Source organism: Xyrauchen texanus, chromosome 20, assembly GCF_025860055.1.
Source record: "Xyrauchen texanus isolate HMW12.3.18 chromosome 20, RBS_HiC_50CHRs, whole genome shotgun sequence".
Taxonomy (NCBI): domain Eukaryota; kingdom Metazoa; phylum Chordata; class Actinopteri; order Cypriniformes; family Catostomidae; genus Xyrauchen; species Xyrauchen texanus.
In genome coordinates, this window is record NC_068295.1 from 5744208 (window position 1) to 5766298 (window position 22091).

General features: G+C 38.6%; 1 protein-coding gene across 2 annotated transcripts; it reads left to right on the forward strand.

Moving 5' to 3' along the window:
• The first annotated feature begins 1851 nt into the window (after positions 1–1851).
• btbd9 (BTB (POZ) domain containing 9) lies at positions 1852–19985 on the forward strand. 2 transcript variants are annotated; one of them, XM_052151744.1, is made up of 11 exons: positions 1852–1888; positions 2617–2828; positions 5060–5423; positions 6238–6505; positions 6888–7110; positions 7488–7607; positions 8456–8565; positions 11422–11611; positions 13081–13188; positions 16415–16493; positions 19426–19985. In XM_052151744.1, exons 2-11 carry the CDS (start codon positions 2644–2646, stop codon positions 19588–19590), a joined length of 1812 nt encoding a protein of 603 aa, XP_052007704.1. In that variant the 5' UTR covers positions 1852–1888; positions 2617–2643; the 3' UTR covers positions 19591–19985. The 2 variants fall into 2 exon arrangements, with proteins under 2 accessions (XP_052007704.1, XP_052007702.1); XM_052151742.1 differs by lacking the exon at positions 1852–1888 and adding an exon at positions 1893–2007.
• Positions 19986–22091: the final 2106 nt, after the last annotated feature.

Consider the following 22091-nt stretch of genomic DNA (forward strand, 5'->3'; position numbering starts at 1 on the left):
TAATGCATTTTAATGATCTGAATATTTGTTGTTATATATATATATATATATATATATATATATATATATATATATATATATATATATATTATTTTAATATTTAAAGATAACTATGTATAATTATTTCATCATTATGTATTGAATAATTGTTATATGAGGTGCTTTCACAGCAAAGATTTGTATATGCGATTAATTGGGACACCATGTAATTAATTCGATTACAAATTGTAATCGATTGACAGCCCTAATTTTTATATATATATATATAAATGACTTAAATATTGATTTGTTTCATATCATATCGCATCCTAAGATATAGATTTAACCACCGGAGTCATGGATTATATTTTTTGTTGCCTTTCTGAGCTTTTTGGACCTCAAGTTCTGGCCACCATTCACTTGCGTTGTATGGACCTACAGAGCTCAGATATTTAATTAAAAAAAAAAAAGTCATCTTAAACACATCTGGGATGGCATAACTTTCCCCAGTGACGTGCGGTGATGTCTTAAAGAGGCTAGGCAGTGAGTTATGAAAGCCAGATTACCTGATGTATTGTTTAAGCTAATAATACGTAATAACAGTGAACGTTACGCACAAGCGCGGCATATCAAGAAATGTACAAATCAGGATGTATATAGTGTACTCTCTCTCTCTCTCTCTCTCTCTCTCTCTCTCACACAGACACACACACACACACACAAGCGCACAGCCACATAGCCAATCTTTTCTTACATACCAATCAGTTTGAAATGATCGGATAATTTTTGGGCCCTTTTGCTGTACTAGTCCATCTAAGGCTGGCGTAGACCTCCCCCTTGCAATTAACTCATATTTGGAATTAAAATCGAGCTTGGAAAAATGTCTTAATTCCGTGATTACAGCCGGTGCTGTCATTTTGATTTTGAATTTGGCGGGGATTAGGCATGTACGCTAGCTGTTGTGTAATGACGTTAGCTACGCAAATGTCCAGGAATATCTCGATTTTAATTGGTCCATGTCTGATACGTAACGGAGATGATTACGGGCATAACATATTTACGTCAAAAGGCACAGCAGATTTGTGCTTTTTGCCGTACATGTTAAAGAATACAGGATCGAAGTGCGCATGCGCAACATGGGTTTTCCGCTTGTCGTCTGCAATGAATGGACCGTAAAAGCACTGCTTATTCTACCATTTGTTTTTAGTTGATTATGCGTAACTGCTAAATTTGTCATCATAACGTCTAAACAATTGGAATAACACACATATTGCATATATAAAAATCACAAGAATAAAAAGTAAAAATATAAATACAAGTTTATTATTTAATAAACATTTTATTTTTGAATTTTGGCAGGGTAGGCAGTGCCTAGTTTGCCTACCCAGACCGCACGTCAGTGACTTTCCCTTTAAAATGACTTTGGTCTTAAAGAATAATTGACCTATTTTAGCCGTTCACTGTGTATTTTTAACTCAATGGCTATTCAATTTTTTCAGTGTCATAATTGAGGTGTACATTATTGTCCAGACCGCTCCTGCAACAGCGTGTATTTGTTCTTTTCTCAGCGCTGGTCAAAAGGGGCCCAAACACAGTCGTTTTTCGATTACTAATTCAGCTTTTAAAAAAACACACATCTTTGTATAGAGATTTTAGGGCAGATTCCCATTTGTTACTTGGAATTAAGATAATTTTAAAAATGTAATTTTTATTGTACAAATGTTTCCAGATGTACAAATGTAAGGCGAAAACCGCCGTAATATTTGAAAGAAGTGTAATTCTGAGCCGCCGCGCGCCCCCTGGAGGATGACAGCGCTGTATCAGAGTTATTAGACAGTAATATTTGTTGCATCCACTAGAGGCGCTATAATATTAACACGCTACCTGTGGGCGCATTTAAAAACATCCGGTAGGTTCAGAATTGGAAAAAGTGGGGTTATTGCTCGTAAATGTGTATCTAATATATTTTATCATATACAACTATTCACTGAAATCAAAGAATTTTGTGGTCGGCTCATCCTACTTTAGGTGAAGACGTATTTAATCTTTATTAGTGTCGTAAGTGTCAATGACGATGTAGGCTGAAAAGTCAAGATATATTCTCCTCATATCGAGATCTTAATTTCACATGCATAAGTTTGTAGCGTTCTTTGCTGATTTTCTTTTTAATTTATCATATATCTATCACTGCTATTTTTCAGTCAGTGAATGATTTAATTGACTTGAGACATGTTAAAGCATGTAGTGTAGAGACATTTTAACCAGCCTACATATTATATTATTATTATTGTTTTGTGTTACATATTACTGCTCAACTATGTAATGATCAAACCTTGTTTGTATTACTGCTAACCAGGTGCCTGCAACACATCATTTTCATTGTCTTGAAACCCATGTAACGAATTAGCATTTTCCATCCTTTTTTCCCTCTGGACTTTTTACAGGTTTTCTTTTCTAGAGTATATGTTTTTACAGAGCAAAACAAAGTCTTATAAGGTGGTTAACATTACTTGAAGATATATATATATATAGTTTATTTTATTTTTTATTACACATGAAAAGGTATTTCATAGCAGAATGATCCAGCTTCTTCATTGGCCAGAATTAAATTCTACGTGCATCTTCTACATGTTTCAGATGTGAAGGTGTTGTCCAGCAGTGGGCATGAGTGACAGTCATCCTCTGCGGTCGATGAGCTCTACGGCTGAGATCGATCACCTCCACCTCCTCTCAGAGCAGCTTGGTGCCTTAGTTCCTGGTGAAGAATACAGTGATGTCACCTTCCTGGTGGAGGAGAAGTGCTTTCCTGCACACAGAGTCATTCTAGCGGCCCGCTGCCAGTATTTCAGGTGACTCGCTGTGAGATATTGCAAATCTATAGGATGCAAAATTAGGGTTCTGGAAGTTATAATCCCTTGTATACTCATTCATTTGGCAGATTTTTGTATCTAAAGTGACTTGCAGTGCATTCAAGCCATACACCATTCTCTACCAATTGAGCTACAGGAACATCAAAAATATTTTTAAGTACTTTAGAGATAATGTATGCTTTTGTTGAAGCCATGTTTGTTAAAGCGCTCCACAGCGATTGCTAATTCCCATGAAGCATTGAGAATGACTTAATTGAATCAGTCTCCCTAAACTCTTAAACATATATACACCGATCAGCCACAACATTAAAACCACCTGCCTAATATTTTGTAGGTCCCCATCGTGCCATTAAAATGGCACCAACCCGTATCTCAGAACAGCATTCTGAGATGATATTCTCCTTACTACAATTGTACAGATGGTTATCTGAGTTACCGTAGACTTTGCCAGTTTGAACCAGTCTGGCCATTCTCTGTTGACCTCTCACATCAACAAGGCATTTCCATGCGCAGAACTGGATGATTTTTGTTTTTGGCACCATTTACAGAAATACTCCAATGAGCCCGTCTGGCACCAAAAATCATGCCACGGGGGGCCTGGGTAGCTCAGCGAGTATTGACACCACTGGAGTCGCGAGTTCGAATCCAGGGTGTGCTGAGGGACTCCAGCCAAGTCTCTTAAGCAACCAAATTGGCCTGGTTGCTTGGGAAGGTAGAGTCACATTGGGTAATCTACTCGTGGTCACGATTAGTATTTCTTGCTCCCAATGGGGCACATGGTAAGGTGTATGTGGATCGCGGAGAGTAGCATGAGCCTCCATGTGCGGAGTCTCCGTGGTGTCATGCACAACAAGCGATGTGATAAGATGCAAGGTCTTCTAAGCGGAAGCAACTGAGACTTGTCCTCCGCCACCTGGATTGAGTAACCGTGCCACCACAAGAACCTACTAATAGTAGGAATTGGGCATTACAAATTGAAAGAAATGCGGATAAAAAAAACAAAAAACTATCATGCCACGGTCTAAACCACTGAGATCAAATTTTTCCCCATTCTGATTGTTGATGTGTACATTAACGGAAGCTCCTGACCAGTATCTACATGGTTTTATGCACTGTATTGCTGCCACACGATTGGCTGATTAGATAATCACATGGATGATTGTTTGTGCCAGACGGGCTGGTTTGAGTATTTCTGTAACTTCTGATCTCCTGGGAATTTCATACAACAGTCTCTAGAATTTACTCTGAATGTTGCCAAAAAAAATTTTTTTTGATGAGAGAGGTCAACAGAGAATGGCCAGACTGGTTCGAAGTGGTAAAGTCTACGGTAAAACAGATAACCAACCTGTACAATTGTGGTGAGAAGAAAATAATCTCAGAATGCTTTTATGAGATGCGGGTTGGCACTGTTTTTGCTGGACGAGGGGGATATTAGGCATGTGGTTTTAATGTTGTGACTGATCGGTGTGTATATGGACATTTTCCATTACACTTTAAATATGTTGCATTTAATAACTGATGACTTATAGTCGATAGTTTATTTTGTACTGTCCTTTCTGATTCCATTCCATCATTTGCAATCAGGACGAGTATTTAATTGTACCTTTTTGTCTTCTTTCTAAAATTAAAATGTCGTTTAGCTGCATTTTAAAGTTTTTAATGTTATGATTCATCTCAGAGCTGGTTGGTTTGAAGCTCAGAACTCTTTATTGATATATTTTTATAAAATGCCTATGGACACAATATTTCTGGAACCAAGGCCACTGAGGGTGCTTTCAACTTTAGGTGCGCACACAGGGTTGAATGATGTCAAAGTCCAGTTCGTTTGGATAATGTGAACGCTGTTTTCCAAACTCGTATGCGCACCCTTGAACTGCACCCGGGTCTGTTTGAAAAAGTGGACCCAAATAATATGATGTGAACACAGACCAGCGCAGGCAGCGGGAGGGGGAGGAAACAAACTCGGGTCCGGTCCAAGCAATTGAACCAAGTGTGAAAGCACCCTGAAAATTGGGGGATCACTGTTGCACTCTATTGAGGCTTTTCTCCAATGAAAACCTTTATGATGGGGAAAAAATAAATAGATTTTGTACCTTTGTAAAGGTGTTGTTTCTCACTTACAAAATCACCTTTGTAACCTTATCTTAATGAAACTCAGCTTTTAACCCAACCTGTTTTTTCTTTGTTTCTTTCCAACTCCCCCTCTTCAGGGCTTTGCTATATGGAGGACTGAGGGAGTCACGGGCCCAGGCTGAGGTCCGATTGGAGGAAACACGTGCCGAGGCTTTTTCAATGTTGTTGCAGTACCTGTACACGGGCCGAGCCACACTGAGTGAAGCCAGAGAGGAGACTTTGCTGGATTTTCTGGGGCTGGCACATCGCTATGATCTCCAACCACTAGAAGGCTCCATTTGCGAGTTCCTCCGCACTTTATTGAACACACGGAACGTGTGTCTGGTGTTTGATATGGCTAGTCTGTACTGTCTGAGCGGGCTTGCCGAGGCATGCTGTGCCTACATGGACCGGCACGCCACTGAAGTTTTAAAGTCGGATGGCTTTCTCACCCTTTCAAAGGTGAGTTTAAGCATCCTGTGTTACCATCATAAAGGAATAGTTCATGCAAAAAATAAAATTTCCCTCATCATTTACTTACCCTCATGCCATCCCAGATGTATATGACTTACTTTCTTCTGCTTAATACAAATTAAGATTTTGAGAACAATACCTCAGCTTTGTAGGTCCATTACTGTACAATGCAAGTGAATGGTGACCAAAACTTTGAAACTCCAAAAAGCATATAAAGGCAACAAAAGTTATTCATAAGACTCCAGTTTTTTAGTGCAAGTCTTCTGAAGCGATCCAATTGATTTTGGATGAGAACAGACTCCTTTTTCACTATAAATCTTGACATCAGCAGTCTCATTGGCGATCGTGATTTCAAGCTCAATTACACTTCCTAGCACACTGCAAATACATTAAGCACTTGAATGTGTAATCGAGCATGAAATCATGATCATGCCTAGAGACTGCAATTGCAAGATTCAAAGAGAAATTAGAAGTTATATATTGGTCTGTTCTCATCCAAAATTGATTGGTTCACTTCAGAAGACATGGATTAAACAACTGGAGTTGTATGGATTACTTTTATGCTGCCTTTATGTGCTTTTTGGAGCTTCTGTGGTACCCTTTCACTTGCTTTGTATGGACCTATAGAGCTAAGATATTCTTTTAAGATTATCTTAAAAGATTTTTTTAATTTTTAGGTGAACTATCCCTTTAATATAGAATGTGCTCTCACAGGTGCGTTTATAATGGCTTTGAATTTAGCTCATCCAATCAGATTTTAAAGGCTGAACTGTCAGTTTTATAATGAACCCTGCCCCTGTAGTCTGCCCTCTTGACAGTTGTGAGCAGAGATTCATTTGCTGCTAGTGAGAGGGAGATCTTTCTGGCTCTCAGTCGCTGGTGTCATCACTATGGCGAGGGCCTGAACTCAAAGAACGTGATGTCAGCAGTGCGACTGCCTCTAATGACCCTCTCTGAAATGCTGAACGTGGTTCGTCCCTCGGGCCTTCTCAGCCCAGATGACCTGCTAGATGCCATACAGACCCGCTCGGAGAGCAGAGACATGGACCTCAACTACCGCGGCATGCTCAGTCAGTTTATCCTCTCTCTGTTTATCATTCTGTAGATACACACACACAACTTACAATATACCATTAATGAGAGAAATCACTTTTTAAAGGTGGTTATTTCATCACAAATGTACATTTCTTTGACTTTTTGAACCTGTCATAATGTAATGTAGGCTTTACAAAAAGGCTGAGCATTTAAAAATATATTAGACATGAGAGCAAATCGGCCATCTGTGTGTGAGCAGAGCAAAGTGCTGTTCACTGGAAAAAAACAAACAAACATTGGAACTGAAATGAGGGAGATGTAGCACATCTGGTAATCAATCTTGCAGGCTTGTTTATTATTTTTCAGTGTTTTTGTTTGATTTATTATGTATCCAATGGTCTTTTGTGTGTCTTGTAGTCCCAGAGGAGAACATTGCCACTATGAAGCACGGCGCTGTGGTGATGAAAGGTGAACTGAAGTCTGCTCTCCTGGATGGAGACACACAGAATTATGATCTGGACCATGGTTTCACCAGACACCCTATAGAAGATGAGGGGCGAACCTCAGGCATCCAGGTGCGCTTGGGTCAACCGTTTATCATCAACCACATGCGTCTACTTCTGTGGGACAAGGACAGCAGGTAACACTAAATTGAAAGAATTGTTTACCCATAAATGAAAATGATGCCATCATTTACAAATGTTGTTCCATACTTGTAAGACTTCCTTTCATCTGTGGAACAAATAAGAAATTAGACAATATGTTCATGCTGCTCTTTTTAAAAAAGTGTCTAAAAGCTCCAAAGTAGTCCAAACGACGTTCACGCAATATTTCAAGTTTTTTAATGGCCAACGATATCTTTGTGTGACGAACAGACCAAAATTTAAGAGATTCAAATACAAACTTGAATGTAAATTGTTATATAGACCATTCTTTGAATTCAGTGGTCTATAACAAAACATGCCCAAAAGTAAAACATGTATCATGAGCTGTAGTGTTTCTCTCTCATTTCTGCAGGTCATACTCTTATTATATCGAAGTGTCTATGGATGAGCTGGACTGGGTACGAGTGGTGGATCACTCAAAGTTTCTGTGTCGCTCCTGGCAACACCTTTATTTCTCAGCACGAGTCTGCAGGTGAATTTGTAAATATAAACATGTTAAAATATTTAGACACTCAATATTTAGTTAATTAGACACATTTTTACAAATATAAATCTTTGATACAAGTATAGTCATAAATGCCATAAATTATTTGGAAATGCTGTAATGAAAATTTGTGCAAAATCTTCTGACGTTTTCCAGTGAACTTTTTTTAGATAATAAAATCAAATGGGCAGATTCAATTCAAATCAATGCAAATTAAACATAAGTGTACATTGCCAATGCAATATTAGACACTACATAAAGATATAAAACAAACTGAATGCTGAAGTTTAAAATCTAAAAAAATATATTTTCTCTAGCTGCCGTTCAATCTCAGTCGTGCACATGCTGGGTCTGTTTTACAGAGTTTTGCTTTTGACACTGGTTCAGATGACAGTGAGTGAGCGTTTTCGGGCGATGCGAAGAGATACGGCAGCTTGCCTGTATCCCTCCCACACCTGGCTCACCGCTTGAAGTCGCCATTCTCCGTAAACTAAATCCGCTGTTGTGTTTATTATGCACTTGACATGCATTGGCGCAATGAGTAAGCATGCACTGTGCTGTCAATTCGAATGTGTACCTCCTGAAAATGTATATATGCCAATTTTAGCCACAGGAAGTAGGGAAATACATTAGTGAAGTTTCAGAAAGTTTAAAAAAAAACTTATTCTGCTTTAATTGCGGATTTGTTTTTTTTTATACTTTAAACAGTCAACTATTAATAGCAGAAATTAACACATTGAATTTCGTTACCCTAATTTTTAGTTTAAAGGCCATGCTAATTAAAGTCTGGTTGGCATGTGAATACTTTTTTCTGTTTGTGTTTTGTCTGAATACAGGTTTATTCGTGTTGTGGGAACACATAACACTGTAAACAAAGTTTTTCATTTGGTGGCTTTAGAATGCATGTTCACACAGCGACCTTTCACCCTGGAGAAAGGCCTACTAGGTAATGTAGTTTTTCTAGTCTATGCTTTGTTTTATTTATATATCAAATCGCTGACATTAGAATATTATTGAGGAAGTTAATAAATAAGTTACACATATTTCAGCTCTGCTACACAGGGTTAATTTTGTTTATGCTGTCTTGGGCTTACACTGACACCTAGGGGCGTCGATCCAGCACCATTCAAACTCAGTAGTGTTCTGTTACCATTGCCATTATAGAAACTCCCTGTTCCACAGTCAGCCATGATTAATCCATTAATATTGTATAATCCTTGAAAATTGCACATTTATTTTCCTTTGTCTGCTGTGGGCTATGCTTAAATATCCTGTACTTTCCCTCTGGATCTCTCACCAAATGTCACAGTTACAGGTGAGTGCATTGTGGGTGCTGTGAAAATATGTGTTATCCAGGTGTTGCTTGAGAGAAGGAATTATTTTGGTTGTTTTTTTAAGCAAAGCCAAGAGTGGCAATACCTTTGATTCATATTGAATTCCACTGTATTGGTATGCTGTTCTTTTTGGAGTCATGCAAACCAACAGAAGAGGATCTGTTTTATGGTGGAAAGGAAATGTGAAGCGGTACAAGAAACTCTGAAGCTTATCAGACCCATAAGTGTGTTAAATCATTGAACACAGTCAGAGTGCATTTTATAAAAAGCCAACTTTCACCACTTGTTATTCAGAATAATAAAATATGAAATTATAAATATGTGATGGCCTTTATGTAGACTCAAATTTTATGTATATGCATTACCCTATTGCCATCAGGGTTGGTTTGATTTCTATGTAAGCTCCTGGTGAGTGCATGTTACGTTCCCTCTCCAGTCTAGGGTATTTTAAAGAGGGAGTATAAATGTGAGAAGTCTCCTCTTCCTCTATCCCAGCTCTATTTGTCCTTCACATTTATGTACAAAAGATTTACAAAGCACCCTTTGATTTACACCTGGTCATAAAAGGAAACTGAAAGAGTATACTTAATTGTTTTCTTTTTATTAAAGGCTTAATCAATAAATTTATAAAAACAAACAAAGATCAGTAAACAGGTAAACAAATTAAATTAATAACCAGATCGTCAGGAGAGGGCCAGGCCAAAATAACAAACAAAACAGGGGCTTCCTAAAGTTTAAACCCAGTTAAATTCCCTAACAAAAAGAAATCAAAATTAAAGACAGTTATCTTACCTCTCTCCCTGACTAACGAAAAAATAAACAGGAGAAAAGTTTAGGAGTGGATAATCCAAACAAATTGGCGCCCGTCTCCCTACACGGTTTTACTCATCAAACTCACAGTCTAAAGAGTCACTATACTCAAGACAACAGATTTCACAACTGCAGAAAACACCAATGTATCTGTGGTAGCTGAAGAGGGATTTCTCTCTGAACCCAGTTTCTTTGCTGCTTTATACACGCTCCTACTAATTAGCATCAGCTGCGGATGGTTTGGAGTGCTGCATGGCAGAGAGAGAGAGAGAAACAGAAGGAGGGGGAAAAAAAAGAAAAAACATCACCAGCACCACATACACACTAAATATTATGTCATGGGACGTAACAGTGCAAATGTTTTTTACTGTTTTTTTTGTGTTTTTTTAAATTAGTTAAATTACTAATTTATGTATTTTTTCCCAAAAGAAAAGCATAGTTTGTTGAAGTAAGGTTATTTTGTTCTTGGTAATGTTATATAATAATAAAATAAAACAAAATATAGATTTCACGTACTGGTCATACTTGATATTTTTTAACTGACTTTTTTAATTTACGAGTAAACAATTGCAAATTTTTGGTTGAAATGCCAAACCCTGGTATTTGGCTGGTCATCTGATTCCAACATGGCAGCCCCCCTGAGGGCATCCTCTGCATGTAGAATAAAACAGCTTTAATAAGGTTACTGATGAGTCTTCATCTTATGTGAGTGCTGATGTTTTTATACTTAGACTGGCAGCCAAAAGTTTGGAATAATGTACAGCTTTTGCTGTTTTGGAAGGAAATTGGTACATTAATTCACCAAAGTGGCATTCAACCGATCACAAAGTATAGTCAGGACATTACTGATGTTAAAACAACACCATCACTATTTGAAAAAAGTACGTTTTGATCAAACCTAGACAGGCTCCATTTCCAGCAGTCATCACTCCAACAACTTATCCTTGAGTAATCATTGGTTCGTTAAATGAAGCTTAACGTTGTCTCTGTGCTTTTTGTTTTTTTTCACAGTATGCAATAGACTGGCATGTCTTAAGTTCAATATTAGGTCAAAAATGGCACAAAAAAGAGAAACCGCTTTCTCTAGAAATGTAATCTGAGTATCTGGACAAACTGACAGCTAGAATGTCAAGGATCTGCAAAGCTGTCATTGCTGCACATGGGGGATTTTTTGATGAAAACTCTTTGAAGTAGTTTAAGAAGTTCTGAAAATGTTTCACATTATTAATGTCCTGACTATACTTTGTGATCAGTTGAATGCCACTTTGGTGAATAAAAGTACCAATATCTTTCCATAAGAGCAAAATCTGTACATTATTCCAAACTTTGGCCACCAGTGTATGTACTTACTATTAATGTCTTTAGAAGTTAAACGTTTTAATGAGGAAAAATTACTGAGTGCACCTTTAATTTGTGATTTCCAGGCCTGGAAAAGTCATGGAAATCTCTGTAGTGAATATTAATTTGTTTACTTATTAGCTCTGATATATTTTATTGGCTAGGAATGGAATGGTTTTTATTTTATATTTATATATATATATATTATACTTATCCAGCAGTGCAGTAGAATGATTGTAGAGTTCATGGAAATCCTTTGGTCAAAATGTGTGGGTACCCTGGCTACTGTAACACGCCACCTCCTCCGTGTCTCCCTGCAGTCCCCACAGAGAATGTGGCAACCGTGCAGGCGTGTGCTAGTGTAATAGAGGGAGTAAGTCGCAGTAGGAATGCCTTGCTGAACGGGGACACCAGCCACTATGACTGGGACTCTGGATACACCTGCCATCAGCTGGGATCTGGAGCCATCGTCGTCCAGCTTGCTCAACCTTACGTGCTGGGTTCAATGCGGTACGAAAGAATGTGTTTGATTCTATACCATTTAAAGGAGTTGGTTGCCTAAAAATGAAAATTCTGTCTCCATTAACTCACCATCATCCTTTTTTCTGTGGAACACAATAGGAGTGTAGCAGAGTGTTCACAAAGTGTTTTCACCTAAATTGAATTGGGACAGATGCTGTCAAGCTCCAAAAACAACATAAATGTATCTTAAAAGTAGTCCATACAAACCCAATACTACATTTCTTTACAAGTGTTTTGAAGACATACAGTAGCTTTGTGGTAGCTGTGAAACTGAAGTCTATTCCATAATTTGCTAAACCACTGACAGTTGCCGCTACAATAGGTGTCCTGTGAAATCACACTTGTCTCTTTGACAGCCCAAGGATCTGTAAACAGTACAAAGAGTCATATACTGTGCTTTTTAGCAAATTGTAAAACTGGCTTTCTGCCTTTTATGTTTGCAGATTTGTTTACATTGTTTTGGCTGACATGTCTTTGGAGGGTGGGGTTTTGGAGAGAGGGATGTCAGGGGTCTAATTAAATGAATATTCTGGGTTCAATACAAGTTAAGCTCAATTGGCTGCATTTGTAGGCCGATAATTGATTAATCAATTTATAGATTGTCAAAACAAAAATCTAATTCTTTCTTTACTAATTGCAGGCAAAGACAAAGAGTCCAACATCAATAAAATCCCAAATGCAGTTTTTTTTTTTTTACTTCACACTAATAACCAGATAAAATTCAGATTTAGTGCATAACGCACTACACAAGCCCAAAACACACCAGGGACTCTTATTTTCAAATGTATTACTTATTTTTCATTAAATTACGTAATGATATAAAAATAAAAAATATCTGCAACTATCGGAATAGATTTTAACTGAAATAGATTTAATTTTAAAAGTTCCAAAAGGCAACTATTGGCACCAATTAACCTTATAATTTTATAAAAGCACTTGTGTATTATTTGATCTGGAAATATGTTTAAATTGTCGTTTTTAGGGTTTACAGCCTTAAATTACAATATTGGGAATACAATTGCACAGAAATTCTTAGTAAGCAATTTGATCACACAAAAATCATGTTAACATGCATTTTGTTTCCATCTTGTGGCCATAATCTTGAAACGGTGTGTATTTTTTAATTTACGGTTTGGTCCCATTCTTTTCCATTGTAAGTGCCTCATCTTGATTTTTGCTTTTTGTGAAGAATAGTAGAGACAAGTTGACATTCTTTTTATGGTAATCAACATTATGCCACAAATGCTGTCGATTGAGCTTAACATCTATTAAACCCAGAATATTCCTTAAATGAATGGGTATGGTCTAATTAAGTGTCCATTAAATGCATAGTTCATGTGTTAACAGGCTTAGGGTGATGAGTCATGCACAAACCTTGTCTAAGCCATTAAGTACTTGAATTCAATGTGTTTAATTTGACACATTTTAATGCAGTTTTGCTTGTGGACTCTGTGTAGGTTGCTCCTGTGGGACTGTGATGATAGAAGCTATAGCTATTATGTGGAGCTGTCCACAAATCAGCAACACTGGGTGAGGGTCGTAGACCATACTGAAGTGGCATGCAGGTCAGTGCATATGGTTTAATTTTCTATTTTACACATTTTTAGACCGTTACATCGGTTTTACCGATTAATCTGTGCCAATTATCTGCAAAAAACTGCCGATTAGTTTTTTTTTTTTCTCTCGTCAATAAACCTCTTCGGGTTATATATATATATATATATGTATGTATATATACTGTACATAAACACTGATCAGCCACAACATTATAACTACCTGCCTAATATTTTGTATATCCCCCTCGTGCCGCCAAAACAGCGCCAACCCTTATCTCTGATTTACCATAGATTTTGTCAGTTTGAACTACTCTGGCCATTCTTTGTTGACCTCTCTCAACAACAAGGCATTTCCATCAGCAGAACTGCCGCTCACTGGATGTTTTTGTTTTTGGCACCATTCGGAGTAAATTCTAGAGACTGTTGTGTGTGAAAATCCCAGGAGATCAGCAGTTACAGAAATACTCAAACCAGCCCATCCGGCACCAATGACCATCCATGCGATTATCTAATTGTGTGGCAGCAGTGCATAAAATCATTCAGATACGGATTAGGAGCTTCAGTTAATTTTCACATCAACCATCAGAATGGGGAAAATGTATCTCAATGATTTGGACCGTGGAATGATTGTTGGTGCACAATATTAGGCAAGTGGTTTTAATGTTGTGGCTGATCGTGTATGTGTGTATATGTATGTGTGTGTGTATATATATATATATATATATATATATATATTACAGTTGAAGTTTAGGACATCTACTTATTGCACGACACTAGTAATTTTTCCAAAAATTGTTTGCAGACACATTGTTTCACTTTTAATTGACTATATCACAATTCCAGTGGGTCAGAAGTTTGCATACACAGTTAATGGTGCCTTTAAGCAGCTTGAAAAATTCCAGAAAATGATGTCTTGACTTTAGTCAATTAGCCAATTAGCTTCTGATAGGAGGTGTACTGAATTGGAGGTGTACCTGTACCTGTGGATGTATCTTATGGCCTACCTTCAAACTCAGTGCCTCAATGGTTGACATCATGGGAAAATCAAAAGAAATCAGCCAAGACCTCAGAAAAACAATTGTGGCTCTCCACAAGCTGAAGGTGCCACATTCGTCTGTACAAACAATAGTACACAAGTATAAACACTATGGGACCTCGCAGCCATCATCTGCATAAGAAGGAGATGCATTCTGTCTCCTAGAGATGAATGTAGTTTGGTGCAAAAAGTGCAAATCAATCCCAGAACAACAGCAAAGGACCTTGTGAAGATCTATATCCACAGGTAAACAAGTACTATATCGACATAACCTGAAAGGCTGCTCAGCAAGGAAGAAGCCACTGCTTGGTTGCAAATGGGTCTTCCAAATGGACAATGACCCAAAGCATACCTCCAAAGTTGTGGCAAAATGGCTTACAGACAACAAAGTCAAGGTACTGGAGTGGTCATAACAAAGCCCTGACCTTAATCTTATAGAAAATGTGTGTGCAGAACTTAAAAAGCATGTGCGAGCAAGGAGGCCTACACACCTGATTCAGTTACACCCGTTCTCTCTGGAGGAATGGACCAAAATTCAAGCAACTTGAAATGAGAAGCGTGTGGAAGGCTAACCAAAACGCTTGACCCAAGTTAAACAAAATACTAAGAAAGTGTATGTAAACTCCTTACCCACTGGAAATGTGGTGAAAGAAATAAAAGCTGAAATATATAATTCTCTCTACTATTATCCTGACATTACACATTCACAAAGTGATCCTAACTGACCTAAGACAGGGAATGTGCCAGGACTTGTGAAAAACTGAGTTTAAATGTATTTGGCTAAGGTGTATGTAAACTTTTGACTTCAACTGTATGTGTGTATGTATATGTATATATATATATATACACTCACCTAAAGGATTATTAGGAACACCTGTTCAATTTCTCATTAATGCAATTATCTAATCATCCAATCACATGGCAGTTGCTTCAATGCATTTAGGGGTGTGGTCCTGGTCAAGGCAATCTCCTGAACTCCAAACTGAATGTCAGAATGGGAAAGAAAGGTGATTTAAGCAATTTTGAGCGTGGCATGGTTGTTGGTGCCATGACGGGCCAGTCTGAGTATTTCACAATCTGCTCAGTTACTGGGATTTTCACACACAACCATTTCTAGGGTTTACAAAGAATGGTGTGAAAAGGAAAAACATCCAGTATGCGGCAGTCCTGTGGGCTTAAAATGCCTTGTTGATGCTAGAGGTCAGAGGAGAATGGGCCGACTGATTCAAGCTGATAGAAGAGCAACTTTGCCTGAAATAACCACTCGTTACAACCGAGGTATGCAGCAAAGCATTTGTGAAGCCACAACATGCACAACCTTGAGGCGGATGGGCTACAACAGCCGAAGACCCCACCGGGTACCACTCATCTCCACTACAAATAGGAAAAAGAGGCTACAATTTGCAAGAGCTCACCAAAATTGGACAGTTGGAAAAATGTTGCCTGGTCTGATGAGTCTCGATTTCTGTTGAAACATTCAGATGGTAGAGTCAGAATTTGGCGTAAACAGAATGAGAACATGGATCCATCATGCCTTGTTACCACTGTGCAGGCTGGTGGTGGTGGTGTAATGGTGTGGGGGATGTTTTTGGCACACTTTAGGCCCCTTAGTGCCAATTGGGCATCGTTTAAATGCCACGGCCTACCTGAGCATTATTTCTGACCATGTCTATCCCTTTATGGCCACCATGTACCCATCCTCTATGGCTACTTCCAGCAGGATAATGCACCATGTCACAAAGCTCGAATCATTTCAAATTGGTTTCTTGAACATGACAATGAGTTCACTGTACTAAAATGGCCCCCACAGTCACCAGATCTCAACCCAATTGAGCATCTTTGGGATGTGGTGGAACGGGAGCTTCGTGCCCTGGATGTGCAGCCCACAAATCTCCATCATCCGCAAGATGCTATCCTATCAATATGGGCCAACATTTCTAAAGAATGCTTTCAGCACCTTGTTGAATCAATGCCACGTAGAATTAAGGCAGTTCTGAAGGCGAAAGGGGGTCAAACACAGTATTTAGTATGGTGTTCCTAATAATCCTTTAGGTGAGTGTATGTATATATATGTATATATATATATATATATATATATATATATATATATATATATATATATGGACAGTATATAAAATTAACTGAAATTAGAACTGAAATATCTATAATATGTAGTTAGTTCTTACTTGATTTTGACAGGTCCTGGCAGACTCTGGTTTTTGATAGACAACCTGCATCCTTCATACGTATCGTGGGAACTCATAACACTGCAAACGAGGTAAGACAATGAGATCATGTACAATCCTATTTAAGATTATGAGAACATGTAAGTCTATTACTGAAATAACAATTCAGTTTTATATTACAGTAATATAACCTATTATGTGTTCCAAATAATGCTTCTCTTCTGAATCAATTAAAAGGGGTTTGAGTTTAATTATTTAAAGGAGAACAAGTGTGAACACCTTTCAAGATTAACTTGGCAGTAGAGAGTGTGGAACATATTACTTGATTTGGAGACAAAAGGCATTGCTTTCTACTGTAGTTTGTACATTTTCATGCCATGTTCAGAATTAGAATAGCTGTTTTAGTGTGATTTTATACCTTTTTTGTTATAGTCTTGATGTGCAAGCAGTATGAGATAAATATTTATCATTGTAACAGACCTTTGTAGTAGGGATGCACCAATAGCACTTTTTCTCTTTCGATTCCGATATTGGAAATCTCAGTATCGTCCGATCCCGTTTCGATACCAGTGTTGTTTTTTGCATAATCAGTTTAGAATATCTTTACATTATTGTGTGGAACTAATTGGGTGTGCTCTTTAATATGTGAAGAAACACAAATCTCTAACTACTGTACACATTATTTAAATAAAAATGTAAATATAATATGTGTATATTAAGAAAAAGTTTAACTAATATACTGGATAAATGTTTTCAACTTTTATATGGACTTTAAAGGATTTAGATCTCTTTTTTTGTTCAATTTAATTGTAAGATATTAGCTCACATTTCATTCACACAGTTATTTTTTGGAACCCATTCAACTTAAATATTATTATTATCATTTGTAAACAAATAACACGTGCACCTTTAACTTTTAAACCCTCACACTTTTATTTTGACATTCTAAACTCTCCAGGAAGTCCTGTAAGTGTGTCTGTTTGTTGGCAAGTTCACAGTAGTTTAATTTGCTTCTTATTCAAATTCAGGTAAAAAAAAATACACACCTCCAATGCCTTTCTAAATGCATATTATAAGTGAACTGAACTTTTGAGCGTCTACATCTGAGATGTTATTAATGAGTAGCCACAAGTGTGTGTGTGTAAACAGAGCCACGCCATTCACTGAAGCGCTGGAGCTGCGTGTGCATTTTATATATTTACTTATTAAACACAGCCTTTTGTGATTCACAGAGGTATCGCATGCCTATCGCATGGATGTGGATCGGGCTCGTTGGACCGATACCCAATCCATCTAAAAGCTTCAGTATCGGAGCTGATACCGATCCAAGTATCGGATAGGTACATCCCTACTTTGTAGGTGTACTAAGGAGAAAGCGGGAGCCGGCTTAAACACTTTATTAACTCTGAACAATTATGCTCTGTTTGGACTTTTCACCTGGAAGCCCGAATGCAGGACTCATCCACTTATATTCCCCATAATAATAAAGTTTGAAAGGCTGCCAATTCATATCTTAATTCAGTGGATGGGTGAGGCGAGGACTAACCGCCACCTCTATTCTATGCTTTTGTCCTTTGAATTGAATAATGACGGGCATTCGTGAATATTCCCATGCACACACTTCACACTCATCAGGCATTGCTGCATCCAAAGCCTCACCTTGAACCAAGCATTGATGAATTGAGGTTTGATTAAAGCCTGAATCCATCAAGGCTTTATATGTACCCCCTTGGATACTCACTGGTATCCGGTACGTCCCAGCTCGATCGGGAGCGGCCTGTGGCGCATCGGGAATCCGAACCAACGCCCCCACCTCCATCAGCTGGCATTGGTCTTGGAAATGCCTGGGCTTCCCACAGCGCTAGCAGACCGGCCCATGTTTTACACCCACACTAGTGGCTGTGGAGTCACCAAGCTGTGAGGGAGAGGAGACAGCCACAGGGGGAACGGCAGGGTTGGGGAAGAAGGTTTCGGGGGCTGGGACCCACAGTTCTGTGGACCAGGAATGGGAAGAGGGGAGGATGGAGAGGGGGAATGGTGAGAGAGAGAGAGAGAGAGAGAAGAGGGCTCGCCAGCTCCCAGATATGCCACCAGATGGTCCTCCACCAGTTGAACAGCCTGGTCTAGTGATGCCGGGCACTGGTCACATTCAGCGGTTCTTCTTGACAACCGGGCGATAAATTGTTCCAGCACCACAAGATCTACCACTTCATTGGCATCATGCTCCTCTGCCAGCAGCCATCAGTGACAGGCTTCTCGGAGCTGCTGGGCGAATGCGTCCCGATGCTTCCTCCATCCTCTCAATCAACTCTACGAATGCCTCTGTGTCCTCTTCTGGTCCCATCTTTGTGAGTGTGAAGTGTAAATGGTGGGGGCAGCAGTCAGGTTAGCGGCGGTAGAATCCATCTGGTTTATCAAGCCTCTTAGCACCTGTCGATCGTCCGCTTGAGCTTGCAGGAGGGCCTAGATGCGCTGCTCCTGTTCTTATAGCAGCTCAAGCAGAGTCTGATGTTTATTTTGGTGGATGCTAGCGAGGGTGATAAGTTCGGCGAAGGGCAAGGACTCCATGACGACGTATCTTATTCACAATTTCCTGGTTTTGGCACCACTGTAACGCAGCCCTTTTTAGGTGTAGAAAGGAGGACTCGGGAGCCAGCTTAAACTCTACCAAAAACGTTATTCACTCTGAACAATTATACTCCATATACGACATTTCATCCGTAGCACACACACAGGTTCAGTTCTCTCTCTCCTCTGGGTTCTCATCTCCCCTTTATCTCCCCAACACTGCTCACTGAAATACAGAACAGTTGTTAGAGAAATTATACACAGGTACGAGTCCTTCCCATTCATTCCTCCTGGCCTCACTCTCCATTCACATATCAGCGCTCGTTCACACCCCCATCACCACAATCATGTTGCAGATCTTATTGCAATTACAATATTTAAAAAATAAACAGTATTTTTTTTTTTACAAAATATTGAAGCCCTAATACGCAACATTTCTCACATTGTCTCTACTAGGTGTTCCACTGTGTTCACTTTGAGTGTCCAGCACAGGTGGACAGAGTTGTCAAAGAAGGAAGTCCTGGTCCAGATCAGCCCAAACCAGACTACAGTGCCCAGAACTCCCATTCTCAAAGCCTGATGTCCCAGAAACCCTCCACTTCATCCTCCTCGCACACATAGACTGTGGATGTAGCCTATTCTCACTGCTGCACACTTGCATAAGTATGACAAAACACAAATGCTCATCTCATGGGCTTGTGTTTGTTCTGAAGGTTACATGCTGCTAAATAAAGAACTCTTTATATATAAGAAAATATTTGAGCTGATGGATATAACGTAATGGTGATAATAACAATGGCTCTGTTCCAAAAACTAGTAAGCTGCCTATGTAGGCAGCATTTTAAAGCATCATAGACACGCTCACAATGCAATTGTGAAGGTAGCTTCCTGTGTAGGCAATAGACAGCTAGGCAGTTCACTGGGTTTTGGCACAGAGCCATTGACTGTCAGTCATACGCACTTATTTTATTATGTTCAGATAACTGCAAAACCAAAAAATAAATAAAATGAAGTGTCACAGACTGGTTTTTGCCTCTATTTGCAATGTTCCAAACTTCTTTGTCTTTTTAGGTTGTTTAACTCATATTTACATGGTGCTCACAAATATTAATGAATATCAAGATGAGTTGCATTTGCAACATAAGCTTTACAGCCAGAATCAGGGCTGATTTTTTTTGCAGGTGATGGAGTGAAAGATAGAGACAATTAAACAGATGGAGAGCACCAGTGAGCCTCTTGAGTCAGAGCTCATATTAACATGTCTCTATCTCTAAGGGTATATTATAAATCCTGAGTTTCAATCAGGTACAGACGGGTGAGTGACACCATAATACTGCCTTCATTAAACAAGCAGTAACAGATGCATCCTACCAAACTTCCTCGTCGCAATCAAGAGACTTCCCCAAGGGCTGGAGAGTGATCGAGACCGACAGATGGAGAGTGTGTGAGTGGTAACAAAAACTAGGACACAAGTATCCAACTAGAAAAGACCAGCATGCTTTTCTAGGCTGGTTTTATGTTGGTTTTGGTGCTGGTCTACCTAGTGGAGAACCAGCATCATGGTCCGTAGAGGAATTCCAGGAATATTTTTACAATTGGTGCGGAGGATGGCAGCTATTTTGCAAGCTCTGACACAACTTTGCAGTTTTTTGTTTTTAATATTTTTAATTCATGTTATTTTTGTGTTAGCTGTCATCAGTGTTGCTGTATATGACAGGCAATCTATTCTGGATATTGTCTTTTCACCCACACATCGCAAATCATGCTTTGAGCAGCCGCTGTGAATACTTTCTGGTTACCAGATATGTTGTCTTTGAGATGAATAGGACTCTAAAATTAATCTCTAGAATTAGAAAATTAAACAATCAGGCCAAACTGTTTATTTTGCAAAACGATTTGTTTGGTACGCGTCATTATTACGTTATGATTACAGGAATTGTATATGGAGGTTTCAATAGTGTAGTGGTTGTCACATTCGCTTAACATGCTAAAACCATACAACATTCTGATGTTTTAGTAGTTTTATATATAAACTTGATGAAACCTTTTAAAGAGACAATAACCAACATTATGTATATATGTACATTTTTATTATGTTTATTAAAAGTGCTAAAGCAGAATTAAGTCACAGTTTGTCCATTTAAATAACAGTAAACTACAAACAGAAACATTTGTTGCATAATCATTACTAAGTGCAAAACATTTCAAATACAAGAAAGATAAAAAACATTAAACATTTATTAACATAAAAAAAAAATACTTTTAAATATAAAAAGGAAAATATCCATAGTAGAGAGAGAAATAGAAAGAGACTGTACAGTATGTGCTTTTTTTATTTCTAGTGCTGTCTCTGGAATAAAACTTTTGGCAAATACACAATCTCTGTATATACAAAGAGTAAGTAAATAAATAAATAGATAAATACTAAAAGCAACCAATAAATTAGATTTGTATGGATATTTGTAACATGACAATATTGCACAGTATGTTCATTGAGTTTTTGTGGATGTTTAACATTACCTTGTTTTCGGCTTTACTGTTGCAGTCAATGTGTTAAGCACAGATTTCAAATGCTGTTTTTTTTCTGGCATCATTTATTTTATTTTATCCTCTATCCACCTTTTCTGCTCATATTCATAGAATGGAGACTGCTGAAAGTCCATGTCATCTCCATTTTCATTCCCTGAGCCCAATACAAGAAAAACACTTTAGCAGGACAGTAAATGTACTTGCTGGCCCCTCCAGGGAAACCAGGGTGGATGTGAAAGCTATTGGACCAATGTTTCAGTGGCTAGTCACAGAACCTGCAAAGACAACCTGAGGGATGATGCACTAGAGACTTCCTTTTGCCTCTCTCATCAGTCACCCACTTACTCTCTGCCCCCCTCTGCCTAGAGGCCTCCAGCTCCCGCTGAAAGAAGGGCGTGTCTACAAATTCTTCAAAAGCTGTTCTGGGATTGGTCAAGCCCTCTGCCGAGTATGCATTGAATACTTTCTTGGAGCTATAGGAGGACTCAACATCACCAGTCTGATAAAAGAAATGTGTCGAGGAGCCATCACCAAGGTAACGAGACTTTGGCTGACCACAAGCTAAACATGATTTTTGTGTCTGCTGCTGTTGT

Bases quoted from the DNA above. Each gene is read 5' to 3' on its own strand.
- btbd9 (XM_052151744.1), top strand. From the start codon at position 2,644: ATGAGTGACAGTCATCCTCTGCGGTCGATGAGCTCTACGGCTGAGATC. The intron at 6,506-6,887 runs GTCAGTTTATCC...TGTGTCTTGTAG, and splicing joins CAACTACCGCGGCATGCTCA to TCCCAGAGGAGAACATTGCC. The intron at 11,612-13,080 runs GTACGAAAGAAT...GACTCTGTGTAG, and splicing joins TACGTGCTGGGTTCAATGCG to GTTGCTCCTGTGGGACTGTG.